Genomic DNA, 19,886 nt, shown 5'->3' on the forward strand with positions numbered 1-19,886 from the left:
ACCCATCACCTTCACTCAATACCAGGTTGAGATGCAAATGAGGAGACTTCACTCAGGCAAGTCTGCTGGACCAGACGGAGTGAGTCCCCTTGTCCTCAAGACCTGTGCCCCCCAGCTGTGTGGAGTCTTTCATAAACTGTTTATGCTGAGTCTGAGTCTGCAGAGGGTCCCGGTGATGTGGAAGACATCATGCCTCGTCCCTGTACCAAAGACGCCTCGTCCCAGTGGCCCCCAGGATTACAGGCCCGTGGCACTGACCTCCCACATCATGAAGACCCTGGAAAGGCTCATCCTGGACCAGCTGCGACCCATAGTAAGACCACATCTGGATCCCCTTCAGTTCGCTTATCAGCCTCGTCTCGGAACAGAGGACGCCATCATCTACCTGCTCAATCGTGTCTACACCCATCTGGACCAGCCGGCGAGCACTGTGAGGGTCATGTTTTTTTACTTTTCCAGTGCTTTCAACACCATCAGGCCGACCCTCCTGGGTGATAAGTTAGCAGCGATGCAGGTGGATGCTTCTCTGGTGTCCTGGATTGTTGATTACCTGACAGGAAGACCACAATATGTATGTCTCCCACAGTGTGTGTCTGACAAGGTGATTAGCAACACAGGGGCACCACAGGGGACTGTCCTCTCCCCCTTCCTCTTCACCCTCTACACCACAGACTTCAGCCACTGCACAGAGACCTGCCATCTTCAGAAGTTTTCTGATGACTCTGCGGTGGTTGGATGCATCAGCAGGGATGATGAGACAGAGTACCGGGCTGTGGTCGACTCCTTTGTCACGTGGTGTGAGCAGAATCATCTGCAGCTCAACGTGGCAAAGACCAAGGAACTGATCGTGGACTTCAGGAAGACCAGGAAACACTTGACCCCTGTTTCAATCCAGGGGGTCAGTGTTGACATTGTGGAGGACTATAAATACCTTGGAGTATACATTGACAATAAACTGGACTGGGCTAAAAACACCACAGCACTTTACAGGAAGGGCCAGAGTCGTCTCTATTTTTTGAGGCGACTGAGGTCCTTCAACATCTGCCAGAAAATGCTCAGGATTTTCTATGAGTCTGTTGTGGCCAGTGCGATCCTCTATGCTGTTGCATGCTGGGGGAGCAGGCTGAGGGTCGCAGATGCCAACAGACTTAATAAACTGATCCGTAAGGCCAGCAATGTTGTGGGGATGGAGCTGGACTCCCTCAAGGTGGTGTCGGAGAGGCGGATGCTGTCCAAGATAAAGACAATGTTGGATAACACCTCCCACCCACTCCATGACATGCTGGTCAGTCACAGGAGCTCGTTCAGTGAGAGACTGAGATTACCGAAAAGCACCACTGAACGACACAGGAAATCATTCCTGCCTGTGGCCATCTCCCTGTACAACGCATCCACTTAACACACTGTTTGCTGCTACAACTACACATGTTTCTTTTCCAAATATTTATTTATAAGTGACTTATGTATGTATGTATGTATATTTATGTATATATTGTACTATTCTTAGTTAGCGTATTGTCTGTCTTGTCTTAATGTTGGTTTAAAATGGAGCACTGTAACAAAAAATAATTTCCCCCAGGGATCAATAAAGTATTCTGATTCTGATTCTGATTCTGATTCTGATATAATTAAGACCAGTTCGTCTTAAAGCTTTTACTCATGTCTGAAAAAGGTGTGAACGAGATTGGTAAGTGGAATGGAATAAGATGGAATAAAACCATCTACGAGTAATTCTGACTCTATCAGATCCCATCTGAATACTCTCAAATCAATTAATCTGCATGTGAATACGCAAAATCTGTACCAAAAAGGACGGGATTTTTGGTATCTCTTTGTCTGATTGTAGTTTAAATCCAATTCACAAGTCGTCTTTGAGGTGGCTTTGGTTGCATGTAGGTAAACTGATCATTTAGCTTAGTGAGTTACACAGTCACCTAACAAGGAAAAGATTCCCAGGTTGATCACAAGAAGATTCACTAATCCCTTTGGGGTCCTTTCAAGAAAGACACTGGCCATGAAAACACTTTTATGGCCCTTTGTGAATCGAAGAAGAAGCCAAATTAGTTTTCATCGGCCCGTTTAAATCTATTTACAGCAGAGGGTAGACCCCATTCTTGAAGCCACTTTTTGTTTAAGATGCACAATAAAGTTCATGAACATAAAAAATAAAGCTAATTTAACGTTCCAAAGTCCTACAACCACTTATCGCAATTACGGCGATGAAGAACTGGGATTATGTCCGAGTCTTATCACCTAGAACGTTCACACGATAAACTTAATTAATGGAACAAAGATCTGGAATGTGAGATCTCTGCAGAGGACCGGAAATCAGCAAGTGTTGGAGTTCATACTCAGACGGTGAATGCATGCCTCAGATCGCCACGCCATTATTAGTAATGCGAACAACTGTATGTAACTTCTGCCAAGGGAAATTGTTCACTAATTGCACAGATGTTAAAAGAACAACATTTTAGGTGCGGAAACATATAAAAAAACTTATCAGAGCAGATTATTTAACAGCTATTTCTACTTGATCACAACTAGAATTAAAAAAGAAGTTCAGTCTTTTAAGAAAAAGAAACTTAAACATTTGTGAATTGGTTATGATTTGTCATATAATGAAAAAGAGCATTTGTGTATTTTTTTTTTTTACTTCAAAATGAACACACAGTTGAATAAAAAGACTTGACTGACTTTGCGCATGACAGCCACTGTGCTGTGGTGGCAAGCGACACAGTTGCAGACAAGTATTAAGGTTACGAGACATGCAGAACAAGTACAGGTGGCCAGTGTGCATTTTGTGTTTGTTTGCGTGTATGTGTGTATATTGTGGTGACAGTGGGAGCTGCATTTCCGCCGGTGCGCAGGTGCATTGTGACATATAGCCCCGGCACAACCTTGATCTCACACACACACTTTCAGATGGTGCGATAGGTGTCATCTCCAACCACTGCGATGGTGGTATTTTCAGTAGAGATACGGGGAGGAGGGGATTTCACAAGAAGAGAAGCCTCAGAGGTAAAAAAGCTCTCTAAACGAAGTGTGCACATGTGATCCAGGTGTGCGTCGTCAGTAGGTGTCAATTTTTCTGGAACGGCACAAAGAAAAGAAATGAAAACGGAGGCTGATTGATCTCCCAAACTGACTGAAATACTCGCACGTTCCTCTGCATGCATGAATGCTTGTATCTGCGACACATGCGCTGCTGCTGCGGTCTTCTGGCTATATCTCATTATGTTTGTGGTTTTTTTCTTGCTATTTTCTCCCCCCTCCACTCACCGTGTGCACACTGAGTAAAATGTAGCTTGTCGTCTGAAAAATGGGAGTGCCACAGTAAACCACATGCAGATGCTTTCTAGCATTAAAAAAGACAAAACATAACGTACAGATGTATATCTTGGCCACATCTGCCTCCAAAATAAATGGCGATGGTGCATAAAAATACCAATTTATGTGAATGGGCGCATAGCAAATGAACAGAACAGTGCCAAAACTGGAGCCCAGAGACAAAATTAAATGGCCAGTACCCTCTTAGTCATGGTGACTTCATGTTTTTTTCCACTGCCTCCCACCTCCTCCCACACAAGGGAATCTGCAGTTTGTTGTCCTTGTTCATTCAGCCCCTTTCAGCCATTCAAGTTCCCAAGGCTGTTTCATTACAGAGAGCCCACTTAATAGGAGGCACATCCACACAACTGTGGATCAGTTCTGCAACAGCTGAGTAAAACATCTGCTGGGATTCCAGCCAGGACGCACTGGAGTTGATTTAGACCGACGTTTGACGTAAACCGATAAATCTGTTCATTCCACTTCCAGAAAAAGTCCACCCTCTCCACATACTATTACTCTCAGAAAGCCCCCCCACCTCCCGCCCCGTTTTTTTCATCATCTCTTCTGCGGCCGTACCTCCACCAGCCTTCTATGAATCAACCCCCCCCCCCACACACACACACCCTCCTGCTCTATACAGCTGTTCCTTTGCCTCATGTTGCACATTCTTTCATTCTTCGGGGCTCAGGCTGTCAGGGACCCATTACAGCCCTTCCTGCTGGGTGTTTGTGTGTGAAAGAGAAAAAGGCGATGTAACAATTTGAGAGGAATCTAGAGGCTGAAAGACAGTACAGCTGCAAGCAGTACACAAACACGCACACACACCTCCAGCTGTTTGTCTCTCACCAATTACTGTGGTCCCTGCTTGTCCTGTCCCCTCAAGTGCTTCCCCCAGTCCCATGAGCACCTTCCCACTCTTGCTATTTTTAGCTTTAGAGACGAAGCGAGACTGGGGCCCCTTCACGGCCTAATTACAGCATCCATCACGCAACTGCCGTGCTTTACCTCCCCCTCCTTTGCTTCCCATGCTCAGAACTTACCCTCGCTGTCCTCTTCATCTTTTGGGCACAGGTTCAGGTAATATACTTGGGAATGCTAAACAAAGGAAAAGCGCAACACAAAAACAGGCACCGAACCGACAAACAACAAAGCAATTAGCTGGTGTTTGGTCTGGCTGGAACAACCGTGACCTTTCAGGAAACTCCCCCTTCCTGTTAGAGACGGGTCGACTCGCCGCTCAGGCTGTTTGAAAGCTGAGAAGCACAACAGCCAGCATTCTTGGAAATACGTGAGCATGTTTGACACAGTTGGTTGATGCCTTTTTTTTCTCTCTCAAGTAGTCGGCACAACCTACATGCTAACCTTTGTGGTCTAGGCAGGAATGGCATTGTTTAATTTACTTGTTGTTTTTGGTAATGAGCCTCGATACTTTTCTCAAACCAGCCAAGCATCAGAAAAAATCTGAACGCTGTGAGATTTCTAATCTTGTTTGCTTAGAGGATGAGTCTGTATTCAGTCATTTTCCAGCCAATCAGCCAGAAAATATCACAAATGTTGATGCAGATCAGATCGCTGTCTGTAAATAAAAAGTTCAGTGATTTTCCCATAAAAAAGACATATTTAGTCTGACAGCTTTTCCTTTGTAATGTGTTGCACCAGTTCCAGCTGCTGCTACATTGTGATTGCTCTCTCTAGTCCAGTGTGCATATTTAAGATGCACACTGGCTCTCTTCCACTGCAGGAAGAGCCAACACTAATCGTGAGTATTGTCTCCAGTGCTTAAACTGTTCAAAAAATGTTATGAACATTCAGTGCCACAATTCAGTTGGGGCCTTCTGTAGTTCGAGAAAACACCTGACAAAGTTGGAGAAGCTATTTCTTTAGACGTTCATCACAACCTTTACACCGACCTTTACAGTTTAGACAGCAACATCAGTGTCAAATCTTAATATAATCCTCCCGACTCCCCATTTAGTTGGTACTTAAGTTGTTACTAAACAAATCTAATCCAGGAACAGTGTCACCAAGTACTTGGTTGAATAGTTATGTTTCTGTAAAATCTGTCTTGACAAAATCATAGAAGAATCCCAGAGATTACTTTTGTTGTTGCACTACATACAGCAAATCAGATGGAATTTAGCTGAACTGAATTGAAACTTGTTAAACTACATGCTTACACTGTATCCTCTGAATGATGGGTAATATATTCACTCATACTGTAACACTCACGCACGTCTCTCCGTCCTCGCTAGCTCGTTTTCAGTTGGTTCAGAACAAAAACTAGCTAAAGCTACCACATCATCTCTATCATCCCTATTCTTTCCAAGCTCCTTAGATCCATGTTCTTGCTGAGCTTCACTGGCTTCCAGTGAAATTCAGAATTAATTTTAATAATATATAAAGCCCTACATACCCAGCCTCCTGTGTATACAGCAGACTTGCTGAGACGTTATAAATCCTCAGGGCCAGATCATCTGATCAGGGTCTCTTAACTTTTTCACACTCTTATTGTGAAATCTGAGGTTATCATGCTTTTTTTGGTTGCAGGTCCTAAACAGCCTTCCTCAGTCGACTGAAAAGCAAACAGAAAGTGAATTTCCCTCCTTGAGCCTGGTTCTGCCGGATGCTCCTTCCTGTGAAAAGGGAGTTTTTTCTTCCCACTGTCACCAAATGCTTGTTTACAGGGGATCGTCTCGTTCTCTCTATTACAGTAGCGTCCTAACCATAAAATATGAAGTGCCCTGAGTTGACTGTTGTTGTGATTTGGCGAAAACTAAACATTAAAGTTATACAAACACTACATAAAATATCTTTGCTGCCATAACTACTCAGATTATCCAATGTGTCTTAATCCAAAGATGAATATAGTCTCCGATGTTTAGTCAGACCGTTAAATTATTAAATATTTTCAGCTTTTAGGCAAACGCTAGTTAACATTAATGGGGGAAAATAGTTGTGTCAACAATGTTTATGTTTTCTTTGATAAAGGATAAACTTTCTGAGGCGAGTGAAGACGTTTTGAAACCCTGCTGCAAATGCCATGCGGTGCAGTCATAATGTAGACAGAGTTAAAACGGATAACGTGGAAAAGCGCAGGCCAGTCACAGGGTGATAAGACGAATCCAGTATTTTCCTCTTATGTGATCTGCCTCAACTGCACTGGCAGATAAAGTCGCCCCCCTCCCTTTCCTTCTGCTCCTCCACACACTGATCTTCAGGGACTTTTAACAGCCAGCGTGGACCTCATGTTTCCAGATATTGCAGATCCCATTGTATTACTCAAGGACTCCCAACCTGCTTCTTATCAGCCTTGACGTCTATTTTTTCTTCTTTTCCTTTTCTGTAATCCAAAAGGAACAGGTCGGCTATTTGTATCAACTCAACCACAAGTGCCCAACTTCCATCTGAGAGGGTTGTGTTTCTGCAGTGCACATATGAACACATAAACAGTGCACCGCTCTAATGGGAATGAAAGTTCTGGTAAACTTAAAAGGTCTTAAAATGTTGGAATAGACACAAGTATTCATCCACTGTAGTTTTTCTTACAAAAAAAGCATGCACAACCTGAAATGTGTTGCCTTTTTCTTTTCTGTTTGCTTTTTTGCATAGATTTAAAGTTTGCACATCATAACGTTTGTTTGAGGAGAAACTGAAACCAGAGGGAAAGCCAGCCTCAGAATGTCTCTCGCTTGACATGAGGACAGAAGGTCATAACCCCCAAACATGAGTTTCCTTTGGTCACTGTGTTTTCCCAAAGGATAAAGTTACATTTGAACCAGTAAGCTAATCCATAGCTGCTAGCGGCAAACCGGAGCGAGCCAGACCACACAACAGTTCAGGTCAGAAGACTTGTTGACCTTTTAACTGCATTTCTCTCCCTCAGACAGAAGAAATCACAGAGAGTGCACCGCCTAAAATCAACACAGGTTAATGTGAGTTGGCTTAGTTGCAGTGCACTGTCTGCTACTGTCTGTGGCATAGTTAAGGTTTGTGGAAGGCTAGATAGTAAGTGAAACTATACATTTGTAGCAGACTCACTTTTACATTTCTATAAAAATGTAATGGGATCATGAAACTGGCGACAGTTTAAAATTAAGAGAAAATTATTAGGCCTCCTATGTAATTGAAATGTTTTGTGTACATTTTCCCTTCTGTTTTTAACAGAGCAAGAAATTTTCAACACAGCATTTCTAAACGTTCGTTTTCTTTAGAAAACATAAATTTTTTCTATTTGCACGCAATTGCAGAATTTTTTTCACTAAAAAACACCCCAAATTTCCAGAGTCATTATAATTAGCAAGCAGACCTTTTTATTGAGCCACAGCACAAACCACCGCGGTGAAATGACATGCTTTAACTTTGTAATGCTCAAAGCTTGTGAAATCAAGTTAAACCTGAGGGTTATCTTGCAGTTTACACACTGTATAAAAACGTCAGCAAGAGTTTGGCAGTCGCACAGAAAGCATCGTGCCAAAACATAAAATCCATTTAGACTTGATAAAAAAGGTTGTTGATGTTCACAAAGCAAGAGATGGACGTATAAAGTTATAACAATGTTTCCAAGTGTCAAGATCTGTATTGAAAACTATCATCAAGAAATGAACAGAGCCACACAGTACAGAACAAGACTGGTAGAAGTAAGAAGCAAAACATTTAAAAGACTTTGGAAAAAATAAAATAGTGAGAGATGTGAGAGATGTGTCTACAGACCCCAGAACAACTGCAGAGGACCCACCTTAAAACCAGACTCAAGTCTGCCAAGGACAACCCAGAGAAAGATTATCCATACTGGAAGTGCATCCTTTGGTCAGAAGAGTTGGAACTAGAGCTCTTTGGCCAGAGAGACGCTTCTTCACTAAACATACCTCACGGCACTCTATCAATTTTAATATACGCCACACTGTATACTTGTACACATGTGCACTTATTTATACGACTGCTATATCCTTCTGGGATTCATAAAGTTTCTCTGATTCTGATCCTTATGTTTGAAGAAAGAAGGGAGCAGCGTACAACCCAAAGAACACTGTCCCCACAGTGAAACGCAGTGGTGGGAGTGTTACGCTTCAGTGTGTCTCGAACTGGGAATCTTGTCAAGATGGAAGAAATTATGAAGACAGAAGGTTATGTGAAGATTTTTAAAGGAAACCTCAAGCAGTCACCACCAAAACTGGGTCTGGGTCACCGTTTTGCCTTCTGTCACGACAACAACCCAAAATTATCGTCGTTCCTGGTGAAGAACATTACTGGCTGACCTGCACAAAGCCCTGTCTTTAATCCCATTGAAAATCTATAGGGTGAACTGAAGACCAAGCTCCAGGCCTGAAGACCAACAAAGCTGGAGGAGCTGGAGAGAGTCGCCAAAGAAGGATGGACCTGGCTTGGTCAGGAGTCATGAGCGAAACTACGATAAACGACTGCAGGCTGTCATCCAACAAAAAGGCTACATAGTTGACTATTAGCACTGGGGGCTAATAATTTTGACTAGTTTTCGGTTTTTGTGAAATAATTTAATTTCTGTGTGCAAAGTAAAATAATGTAAGTATCCAAAATAAAACTAGAATCTTTGGAAACGCTTTACATTTCACTGGGGAGCAGTTTTATGTTTCACAAGATTTTTGTGGTTATATGTGTTGGAGAATCCTGTGTATCCACATTATTTAAACCAAGACTACATGAGAATTATAGGCTCAAGCTATGAATATGCTAAATGCATGCACTCATCCCGTAGCCTTGAAACATAGGTTTGGCTTTTTTACGCTCTCTGACGTTGCAGTGCTATATGAATGAATCAAGTGATCTCAGCGATGACAAATCAGACAAAACCACATTCACTAACGTGTCTTTTCCGCTTGTATTTCTGGGGAAATGCATATTTACTCAAATTACAGCGCCCATATAAATTTATATCATATGTACTTCCAGCCTGTATTACACGGATTCAGTTACTTAAATGAATGTGAAAGCATTAAATGTTTTAAGCGAGCTCGTGAGTATATTTGTGGCAACACTGAAACTGCTCTCCACATACACAGACCTCGTGGATGCTTTTTTCCCCCCTTGATAATTTTACTCAGACTGAAATGCAATTGCTGGTTTGAAATGTGTTGCCTTACGTAAGTAATCACACTGAATGCTCCACTTGTGTTTAAACGCCGAAGTAGGAGCTTGACTGGGTCACTGCAGTAGAAAAAAAAAAATCTCAAATACAAAAGTCATGTGCCTTTGATAAGCATCCCAAGTCAACTGATCCCTTTGAGGAACTGGTAAAAACGTGTTGTTTTGCAAATTTCTAACAAGATCCGCTCTGAAGCATCAAAGTTCTGTGGATGACCTAAAATCATTTGCAATCTTAAAAAAAAAACCTAAAAAACATCCAAACTAGTGTAAATTGTACTATGCCATCGAATACAAAAAAGTCTGAGACTCTCCGAGTGATAATCGTGCTGTTATTCCTTCGGTGTTTGCTTCACTTTGAGAGATAAGCACCACTGTAATGTTTAAAAGTAAAAATCATTAAAGTTTCACGCTTGTCGCAGTTTTCTTATTTCATTCTTGTGTACTTTGTGCATCCAAAAGCAACACTTCCTGCTATTGTCTGTCAGACGCAAGTGACTACACAATCTGTCGCTCTCTCTTTCTTTTTGTCTGCACGCGTGCACACACACACACAATGTCCACAAACCCCATCCCCTCCCTCCTCTCTGGAGCTTCTGGTGCAAGGGGAGCCCTGCCAAATAAGTTAGTTTGTGTGTGTGTGCGTGTGTGTGTGATAGGGCAGAGCAACTGTGTCTTCTCTGAAACAGAGAATTAAGGGTAGCGACTTCGAAAGAGTGAGAGAGAAAAAGAAAAAAAACTACAGCGAGATAGTTCAGCTCACATGAGAGGAAGTGCAAGACACAGAAAAGTCAGAGGGAGCTGCTTGTGTCAAGCAGTTGACTGTGACTCGCGTTGTGAGCGCACGGTTGGGCTCCGGCGCTGCAGCACCACCACTCCCCTGTCAGAGCAGGAGCTATCTTCTCCCTGAGCTTTCCACTCCGTCCCACCACTGCCTCCTGTGACTGACTGGACTCGCTGTGGGAGCACAGAAGGACCACTCGCTGAATGTCAGCGCAGAAAGCCGGTGAGCTTTTGCACATTTTCTATTTTCTATCTATCTGTGAAGGAATAATTAACAGCTGTGTTTAAAAAAAAAAAAAAGAGTCTTCTTCAGGGACTGAACGTAAATGTATCACCAGGAAAGTATGTCAGCCTTTCATGAACTTAGGAGTGGATTTTTAGTTAAACTTGCAGATGTGGACGTGGTTTTTTTGGTCCAGTTGTTGGAGAGTGGTTTTAAGTGCTAAGAGTTTTGGTTTGGCTGTGAGTTTTGAGAAGATTGAGTTTGTTCTTAATTTATTACACACACTGTAATGTATGCAAACACTTTAAGATCATACATGTGTATCAAATGCCCGGGAAGGACACTGCGGTTGGGTAACAAGGATAAATGATTTCTTACTCCATTTGATTTGTTTTTTTCTGGCTTTATTTGTTTGGTTTTGGACGTGCTGTTTCTCAGGATTGGGAAGGGGAGAAAATTGGAAACAGAGCAGGCACCCTGGAGACTTAGTGTGTCCACGAAAAGTATAAGAGCGCCTAAAACAAGTAGACAGAAAACAACAGTCCCTCACTGCGATGAACTGCTGGAGGAGACAGAGCGATAGAGAAGAGACGGCGAAAAGGTGGAAAGAGATTTGTTTGACAGTGAGAGTTGACTGGTGGCACAGCAACCAAGGATATCACGAGTAAAGGAACATTGAAAATGTGTTGACATGACAAATCTTGCTTTAACATGGCATGCTTTTTTTTTGGGGGGGGGGGGGGGGGGGCTCATTTGTAGAACGCAGGTAAAGATAGGGGGGCGCACTGTACAGCAGGTTTAGCTTTTCACCACCTCTTCCTTGTTTTCGTGCACTGTGACTCTACATACAGTAAATCTTCCTGCATAAGATGAAACGCTGGCTTCGGCCTTTGGCTCCTCTCTCGCTCAAAGCACTAAACTTTGGCTCTATTTTTACTCCCATGTGCTGCTACACATTTAGAGACTCCGCTACGTGTTTTTTTAGGACTATAAATCAGACTTTAATTGCTCTGCTGTCTTTAAAGTAATGGGGGACATGACGGCTCTTTACATAGTTTTGTTTGGCTGAATTAAAAGAGAAATTTAAAACTTCTAAATTGAGGATTTATAGCAACATGTGGAAGTTCATGGACAAAATGATTAATTAATAATAATGGATATTTGTGGCCATTTTTAAAGTGTATTGGAACGTGACAACCTATTTGATTTGATTGGAGAAGAACAAAGTGCAAAATGTGAAATCAAATTTGAGAAGACAAACAAGTAGATGAACTTGGTAGTTTGTGTTTCTGGTGCTGTGATAAATCATCAGAGTTCTGGTTTGTTTGGTTTGTAAAGGTCGGGGGGCAACAAGTTAAGAGGCCACGGTCTTCTAAAAGTGGCCTTCTGGGACGTCACTCTCCCTCTCGGTTTCAGACTTTGTGTCTGAGGCCAAAGGAAGGACTGCTAAAAATGTTTCATTTTGACATCTGTGATATTAGTCTTGCGGTCTGCTGTGGCTTTCTCTAAAGGTTTCACCTGAGGTCATTGTTTATTTTTGGAAATCTCCACCAATAATTTTTGTTTTCTGATCAAACCCACAACACATCATTTGTTTTTGTGGATTTGCACCAGCCCATTACATTTTCCGAGCTGATGATTGAGAGTACCATAACTTGGCTTTACGGCAGGCCAGAAGTGCAGCAAATCAGAGCGGCTTTCATCAGGCCGGCTCTGGTCTAAAGAGGGTTCTTCATGACAGGAGAGGCTGCAAACTGGAGTGAAGTGAGCACTATAAAGCAATGAGGAAGGACGTGTAGAGAGCCTCTAGTGAGTGTCCTTTTGTAAGCTCAGGTCGTCTTCTCAGGCTGTTGTTTGTTTTGATTAATAAAAACAAATGACCCAGTCATTAATATTTATACTACTATCTTGTGGAAGTGTACTTTTAATGTAAGAGCCTGATCTGTGGCGGTGTTGAGCTGAACTGGAGGAAGTAGTTTCATTTAAGAGCTTCAAAAATTTCAAGACTAGATCCAAAAAGCCCTCATAGCAGGAAAGATTATATATCTTAAGGGTTTTGCTTTCCTCTCTGTTTAAATTTTTATGTAGGCAACAGCATGGGTTATAAGCAGGAGGATTTTCAGAAATGCACTGTGGCCGCTGCGAGCACAGTTCCACATCTTAAGACCTTTCTTTCAAGAGCAGCAAAGTTTACAGAACCTTCAGTAAAATCACCACCTCGTGGGTTTGTGCAGCCTGATATGCAAAATGCGTTAAAAGCCACATTGAACACATTGTCAGAGGTTTATACACTGCTCCAAACTTTGAAATGTTTTTCACACGCGCTCGCAGAGGAGTGTGAAGGCGTCACAAAGCGACACTTTCCAGTGTCACAGACAGTTTCCCAAGAAACCAGGCGAGCGATGAGCGCCATCGCTCCCCTCTGTGGCTTTCCTACGCTTTGCTGTCGGGAATGGAAAGGCTTTAGAGGCTGCACCCGCCGCTGCGAGCGGCCTCCAGCAGCCTCCCTTGGTTCAAAGTTACCACACAGCTGCTAGCTCAAGCTTAGCGAGGCCCACCTGAACACGTGCTATGGTTTATGACACAAGTTTGAAAACCACAATTTTACATTGAATACACGATTTTTGTCTTTTTCATTTTTACTGGCTTTCATTTAACTCGGTTTTGCAAACCACATTAACAGCTTAAAGCACCATTAATTATGCTAAATTGATCTTTTTAGCCACTTTGAGGAAACAAAGCAAGCTATAAACACAACACTAATATATCACACTTTACACTGTGGGCCATAAACAGTCCACTTTGATTTTAAGTGGGCCAGACCAGTGAAACTCCTTCTGTCTAAACTAAAATTTAGTCTATCAGATTTCTTAATACAAGAAAAATAAGTACAATTTGGACAGTATGTCAAATTTTGGGGCTTAAATTGTGAGACATAAATGTGTAAAATTAACATCACATTTCTGTAGCAGATAGTGAAAAAATAGGAGGTTTTCTGTCATTTAATTGTTTATCTATCTATTTTCCAGTGGGCCAGCCTGGAGTCTTTGCCAGACCGATTCTAGCCCCCGGGCCTTATGTTTGGCACCGCCCTGTAAAGTGTTGAAGCATCTTCATTGGCTAACTTTTATCTATCTGATGCTCCTGCATTTGTACTTAACAGTAGATCATGTTAGCTTTTATGATAACATACAGCTGCACATGAAAAAGAGGCTAATGAGAGTTAGCGTTAATCTAAACAGGAAAGTGGTGCAAAACCAAAACAATGAGCCTAAAGACTGCAGAGGTTGGAAGTGAGCACCTCATTTGAGGTGGCACACAGCAAATATCCAATCCTGTGCTGCTTGAGCGCATCCTGTTTACCATCCCCTCATGCACGCTTTCTGTCAGTTTACTGCGTCTGCTAAAGTCTTTTTGTGGGAAAACTGGAATAACTGGCACAGTAGTGAGAAAAAAAAGGAGCAAACATAAAAAATAAACATATCAGAATGAAAGAGAAAACTGGATAAGTAAAACAGACTGCACATAGCGCCACCTGCGTGCATGTTTCCCTTCATGTCGAAGCACGTTTCTGTCTGCACAGATGTGTCTCTAAGGTAGGATGACAAAAAAACAATCATTTATTGTTGTTTATGGATCCTCTGCTTCCATCCATTTTCAGGAAATCTGTCCGACTGATAACTCCACACATTCCAATCCCAATCCCAATAATGTACTGAGGTATTTCCGTGCCTGACCCCTCCAATATCATGCACATTATCCGCATCCTGTGGTCAGTATCAGACAAAGAAGTTACACTTGCACGGTGAGCAACAACAAATTGCCACTGGGCGTCTGTTTTTGGTAAATGAGACCTGCCATTTTTTTCACCCTTTAATCACTTTTCACTCTTCCTATCTTTTCCTTTTTCCGTTCTTTCTGGCAATCTGCCCTGCAACTGCTGCTCCCTCCATCACCGTATTGCCTGACTGCATTCCTCTCATTCCTACCGGCTTCCTGTGACTGAATGAGGAGCGAGCCCCACCGGCCACAAACCTCCACCTTGAAGTCCTTCCCATGTATCCCGTGTGCCATTTCACTCTATCGCTCCCTACCAGTGTTTTCCGTTTTAATATCCTTTTGGAAATTTGGGGGAAAATTGAGCCCCGATACCTCGCTGACATTAGGATATTTTTACTGGAGGGTCTAGTCAGACCCCACTGTCCAGAATCCAAAAGGTTTGCATGGTGAAATCTAAATACTCAGTGCTACCAGCAGCCAGAGTGCTCGTTGACTGCAAAGGCAATAAAGTGATGCTGTGAGGGTGGAAAGTAAGAAGAGAGAGCTCTACTGACATCTGTAGACAATGTATTAACATAAATATTAAAAAATAAAATCATTACCAACCGTATTAGGCTGCAAATTCCAGCTGACAGTGATCACTGCCAGCTGAAAGAAGCCTGTTTTTGCCCTCCTTAATATGAATAATATTGTTTTAATAACAGCTCATGGAATGATTTAATAAATCCAAAATAAGCTAATTTATTGGCAAATGTAATTTTAGTAGCAACCGTTTCCAAATGACCTCTATATCTGTAAATAGGAGAAGCTCTGTCTGAAACATGTGCTGTTCAAACTCGAATCAAATTCAATTTGCTCGAACGCATCTCAAATGATTCAGGCCACAGTCAGCCCCGTGACTCTGGGATGGACTGGTAAAACCTGCCAAGAATACAAGGAAAAGCACAAAGTGCTGTTGATAGGAGGTTTTTTTTTAAATTCTCAGGCCACAATTTTCCCTTTAGGTACATAATTTAACAACCTCAAATCTACTGACTCCATCATAGGACCAGTCTGAGTCACATGAAATGGAAAAAAAATAGAACTGACCTAGTTCGCTGACAGTTATCAGTTGTTGTCTCTGTGATTAGTTTATGTTAGGTTTTCCAGTTATGCTGACTTAATCTGGATGAGCATGGATGCAAAAGAACGTGTGAGTATTTTTAGCGATAAACTCGCATATTGCTGTCCAGGAGAGGAGAGAAAGAGACATAACGGCAGATATTTCAAGAAAATTCTCGATAGTATTTTTTATGATATAGAGAAAAAACTTGCTGAACAATGTTTTATTGATGCTTACAGCTCAGGGACAGCAGCATTTATGGGTGAATGTAAATAAATAAACTATCAAAATGGGAATCTACTGAGAATTTCCCTGGAAATTTTAAGGAGAGTAAGAACATGGCTTTTTAGTTTAATCACTAAAGATACTTAACTTTATAAAGCTTAGCCTACACAATACTGTCGCATGACAAAACTGAAGAATATTTTCTACCTGGGATGTTGTGTCCCGGGTCGAGCTCTTTTAACCAGTTGCTTAAACACGGCAGTAATTTCCATCCACCATTTGCTCGTCCTGTATGGAGTGCAACTATCGAGTGCAGCTAGCGATGCTCGGCTGACTCATTTGTGTACTTTTTGGGTCACACATCACCAGCTGCTAGTACAGTACTAGGCAAACGTCTTTAGTCATCCCTCATTTCTTTATATTCTGAAAGGAACATTGGAGATAAGTGCAGTGATTCATTGAAACATGAGCAATCATACATGGAAATACAGCAAAAAGGCAAACACAGAGTTTGTACAATTGTAATGCGCTTGAAAGTCGGTTTTTCAATAAGCCACCTTTGGTCTTCCACACTGTCTCCACTCTAGTGGACAAGACTTCTTATAATTTCTTTAAGTACTCTTCAGGAATAGTTCTCCAGGCTCCTTCAAGGACATTCAAAGCTCTTATTTGGATGATTGCTGCCTTTCGTTCCGTTAGACTTGTTGCCACTGATTTTCAGTTCTGTTCTCTTGTAATTTAGCATACCTCAGCCTTTACTCCCTGTTTCTTATCTGTAAGAATGGCTTACTGAAAGCTTCTGGTAAGACTTCAATGAACAGCAAATGCATCAAGTGAAGGGCCAGGTGCATATCTCAAGTCTTTGCTGGATTTTTATTTTTAACTCTTTTTGTTTTACCTTCACTTTAAGGACACACTGCACAACATGCTGAGATGAGTTTTCAGCTAATAGTTCTTTGGGAATCACTTTGTTGGTGCAAAATTATTATTTTATGCCTGTTAAACTGTTGTCTTTGGCATTTTTCATCGATTCAGCTAAAGAAATTGGTACAGATTGTATATTTTTCCAACAGGCTGCTAGTAACAAATGCCTAAAAACACAATTTAAAACTGGTTCTTTGATAAGTTGTCTGCAATGCGTAGAAACAACACTGGTTCATCTCTTGTGAAAGGTGCCTTTTTATGCCTGAATGGCTCAGTGTTAAGCGGCTTAAGAAAAAAAAACAAAAAAACATTCACCTGAAAATGATCAGGACTGGATTGAAAATGAGTGGAAAAATCCGCCAATGTCCAAAGAAAAATTCTGAAAGCCTGGAGAACTATTGCTCAAGACTCACTTTAAAAAATTAAATAAAACTTTGGCTCCTTGGAAACAAAAGAAAAACATTTGAGGGGTGACATATGGTATTGACTTTTTCATGGCTTCACAGCTTGGTGTGTGTTTAGCAGGAGTAATTTTCTTGCATATTTTTCAGAGTCCAGTGCATTGTTCAACTAGCTCCTTTTTTAGGTACTAAATCATCATCGGAGGCTTGGCTCTTGCTGTCAGAGATACCTGGGCTTGTCCCATTGTTGTGAGGACCGTGGAGCACAAATGTATGGTGTTGCTGTAGCAACGATATCACAGTCTATTACTTTTATATTATACAATGTGATATATCTACTGTCCAGTGAGGTTCACATGGTGGTCAGATGACAAATTAAAAAGTAAAATTAGCAGTTAGCAGTTAGCTAAACACAGACTTTCATGGCTTCCAGGTCATTTGTGTGGTCAGATTTACATGTGAGATAACATAAAACTGCTCCAGATGTGCACGATGTATTTGCTATAAAACTGACACATTCAAAATAACTGTTTAACTATTTGCACAATATGATCATTAATAAGGCAAAAACAACATTTCACCTGCATTGTCGTCCTGCAGCAAATCAGCAACTGCTGTGTCTACATAACTGCACATCAAACACAGAGAGTAATTCATCTTTATAGATGTATTGTGAAAGTCGTTAAGGATCGTGTTAATCAACGTTACGGTAGTTTCACTTTACTCATTGTTAAATTATGCTGTTGCTGTGGGGATGTGTAGCGTGGCTTTTGTTATGTCACCAGTGGTGACTCATCCTATTGTATTTCAGTCAACTGTTACCTACTGCGATACCTGCATTCTTCTGTTTTTGGAAGTGGAACTTAGTAACAATGCATGCGTGTATTTTTTATTTTTTATTTTTCATTTTTAGCCTGATGACTGTAGCTACAAGTCTTTTTGACTGATGACATGTCACGGTAAGAAAAGCACGGGTGTCATTATTAAAATCAGTCACTGCAGTGTTCACGCTGTCAGACTCTCATGTCTCGCACACAAAAATGTAAGTAATTCCTTTGCTTTTCCTGCCATGACATCTTATATCTTAAATACAAGTTATATATTTTTTGGTGGTTGGAGGGGGGAGCTATGAAAAACAAAGTTCACTCTGACATTTAGAGAATACTGAAGTCTGCTTAGCCTACAATAGAATAGAGACCAATTCTACCATTTCCACAGTTTCAGAACAAGTTTGTCTACTTTGGCTTAACTAGCTTTCACTCAGTGTACAGTAGATACACTCGTTGACCGGTTTATTAGGTACACATGTTTAAATGCTCATTAACACAAATGTCTAATCAGCCATTTGAATGTGAAGTGGTTGCTGGTGCCAGACAGGCTTTTCTGAGTATTTCAGAAACTGCTGATCTATTCCACACCATCTCTAGGGTTTACAGGGAACAATCAACAAAAATAAAAATAGAGAAAAACCATCCAGTTAGTCTTTGACTGAAAATGCCTCGATGATGTCAGAAGTCAAAGGAAAAGTACCACAATGTAACTGAAATAACCAGAAGCAGAAGACCACACAGGGTGCCACGCCTGAAAGCTAAGAACAGGAAACTGTGTTTACACTTCAAATGGGCTCACTAAAAGTGAACAAAAATAGAACATTAGAAAAATATCGTGACTTTCGATTTCTGTTGTGTTAATCTGATGGTAGGGTCAGAATTTGTTGCAAACAGCATGAATGCATGGATCCATCGTGCCATGTGTTAATGGTTGCGGCTGCTGTTGGTGGCATAACGATGTGTAGAGGATATTATCTTGGCAACTGGCAACAGCCTATCAGAGTATTGCTGCTGACCAGGTCAGTCCCTTTATGACTGCAGTGTAGCCATCTTCTGATGGCTGCCTCCTGCCCCGTGTCACAAACTTCAAATCATCTCAAACTGGTTTCTTGGATATGGCAATGAGTTCACTGGCCTCCACACTCAGCAGACCTCAATCCAACAGAGCACCTTTGGGATGTGGAGATTGCGTCACGGTTAGGGTTGCCAACCGTCCCTTAAAATACGGAATCGTCCCGTATTTAGAAACAAAAGTACACGTCCCGTATTGAGCTAATAAGGGACGCACTTTGTCCCGTAATACAGTGAGAATCAAAAGTAGTCTATAAATGTTAATGGAATTAACACTTTGTTTGAAAACATAATTCCCAGCCCCTCTCCTGCTTTGTGACCAATGAGCTGACAGCACACTTATGACAATTCGAGTATGACAATTCAGATTACCGCTCATCTCATTGGTCGAGGAAAGGTCGCTTGCGGAGAAAATACCGGAAGACAACAGATGACCACAACAAGAAGCATGGCCAACAGGGAAACAAACGCCGACTCTGCGGTGCAAGTCTCGGATGACAGTACACCTAAAGCTGGGCAGACACTGTGCGATTTTTTCAGTCACGTTATTCAGCTCCTGCTCAAACTGCACGATTGACTCACAGGGGTTAGACGTTCATAGGTCACGATGCAGGTCTCACACTATACGGCCCGATGCTCTGATGCGACCTGAGTGCTCACACTGTGCCTCCATAACATGAAGGTTATAACAGAAAATCTGTCGCTCGCTCTGTCTTTCACTCACACAGACACACCAACACCATCAACTTTGCTAAATTGCTAATGAAAAACATTGATCAGGCAGCTGTGATTGAGCAGCAGTGTAAATCCAACTATTTTCACGGTTGTTGTGGTCGTGATAATTTTGTGATGCCACATCGAAAAGGCTCGGATGAGCTTTCCAAAGTTCTACAAGTTGTGCCTCCATCGCTTGTGTCCAGATCACAGGCTGCACAGCCGTGCTGCTCCGTCTTTTTCACCAACGTTTACGTTTGCGCGTGAGCAGTGTGAGCGCCTGTGGTGACACCCTCACGAGCGATTGATGATCGGGAGCTGGTCGTGAGGTGTTAATCACTTCTCGTTACCCCACGTATACTACACGACGCACAATGAAGGCCAAA

The 19,886-nt window shown here is 41.9% G+C and overlaps 1 protein-coding gene across 1 annotated transcript in view; it reads left to right on the top strand.

The window, feature by feature from the left end:
- The first annotated feature begins 10,105 nt into the window (after nucleotides 1-10,105).
- The window catches only part of LOC147330242 (histone deacetylase 7-like), a 43,034-nt gene continuing 33,253 nt past the window's right edge, over nucleotides 10,106-19,886 (top strand). Inside the window, exon 1 of the mRNA XM_086291886.1 lies at nucleotides 10,106-10,453. Within this exon, the coding sequence (XP_086148012.1) occupies nucleotides 10,435-10,453 (19 nt within the window). The 5' untranslated portion in view covers nucleotides 10,106-10,434. The remainder of the gene's footprint in view (nucleotides 10,454-19,886) is intronic.

Source organism: Aulonocara sp. 'chitande type north' Nkhata Bay, linkage group LG5 (genome assembly GCF_057382095.1).
Source record: "Aulonocara sp. 'chitande type north' Nkhata Bay isolate Kocher_YH1m ecotype deep benthic linkage group LG5, A_spYH_male_GT1.1, whole genome shotgun sequence".
Classification (NCBI taxonomy): domain Eukaryota; kingdom Metazoa; phylum Chordata; class Actinopteri; order Cichliformes; family Cichlidae; genus Aulonocara; species Aulonocara sp. 'chitande type north' Nkhata Bay.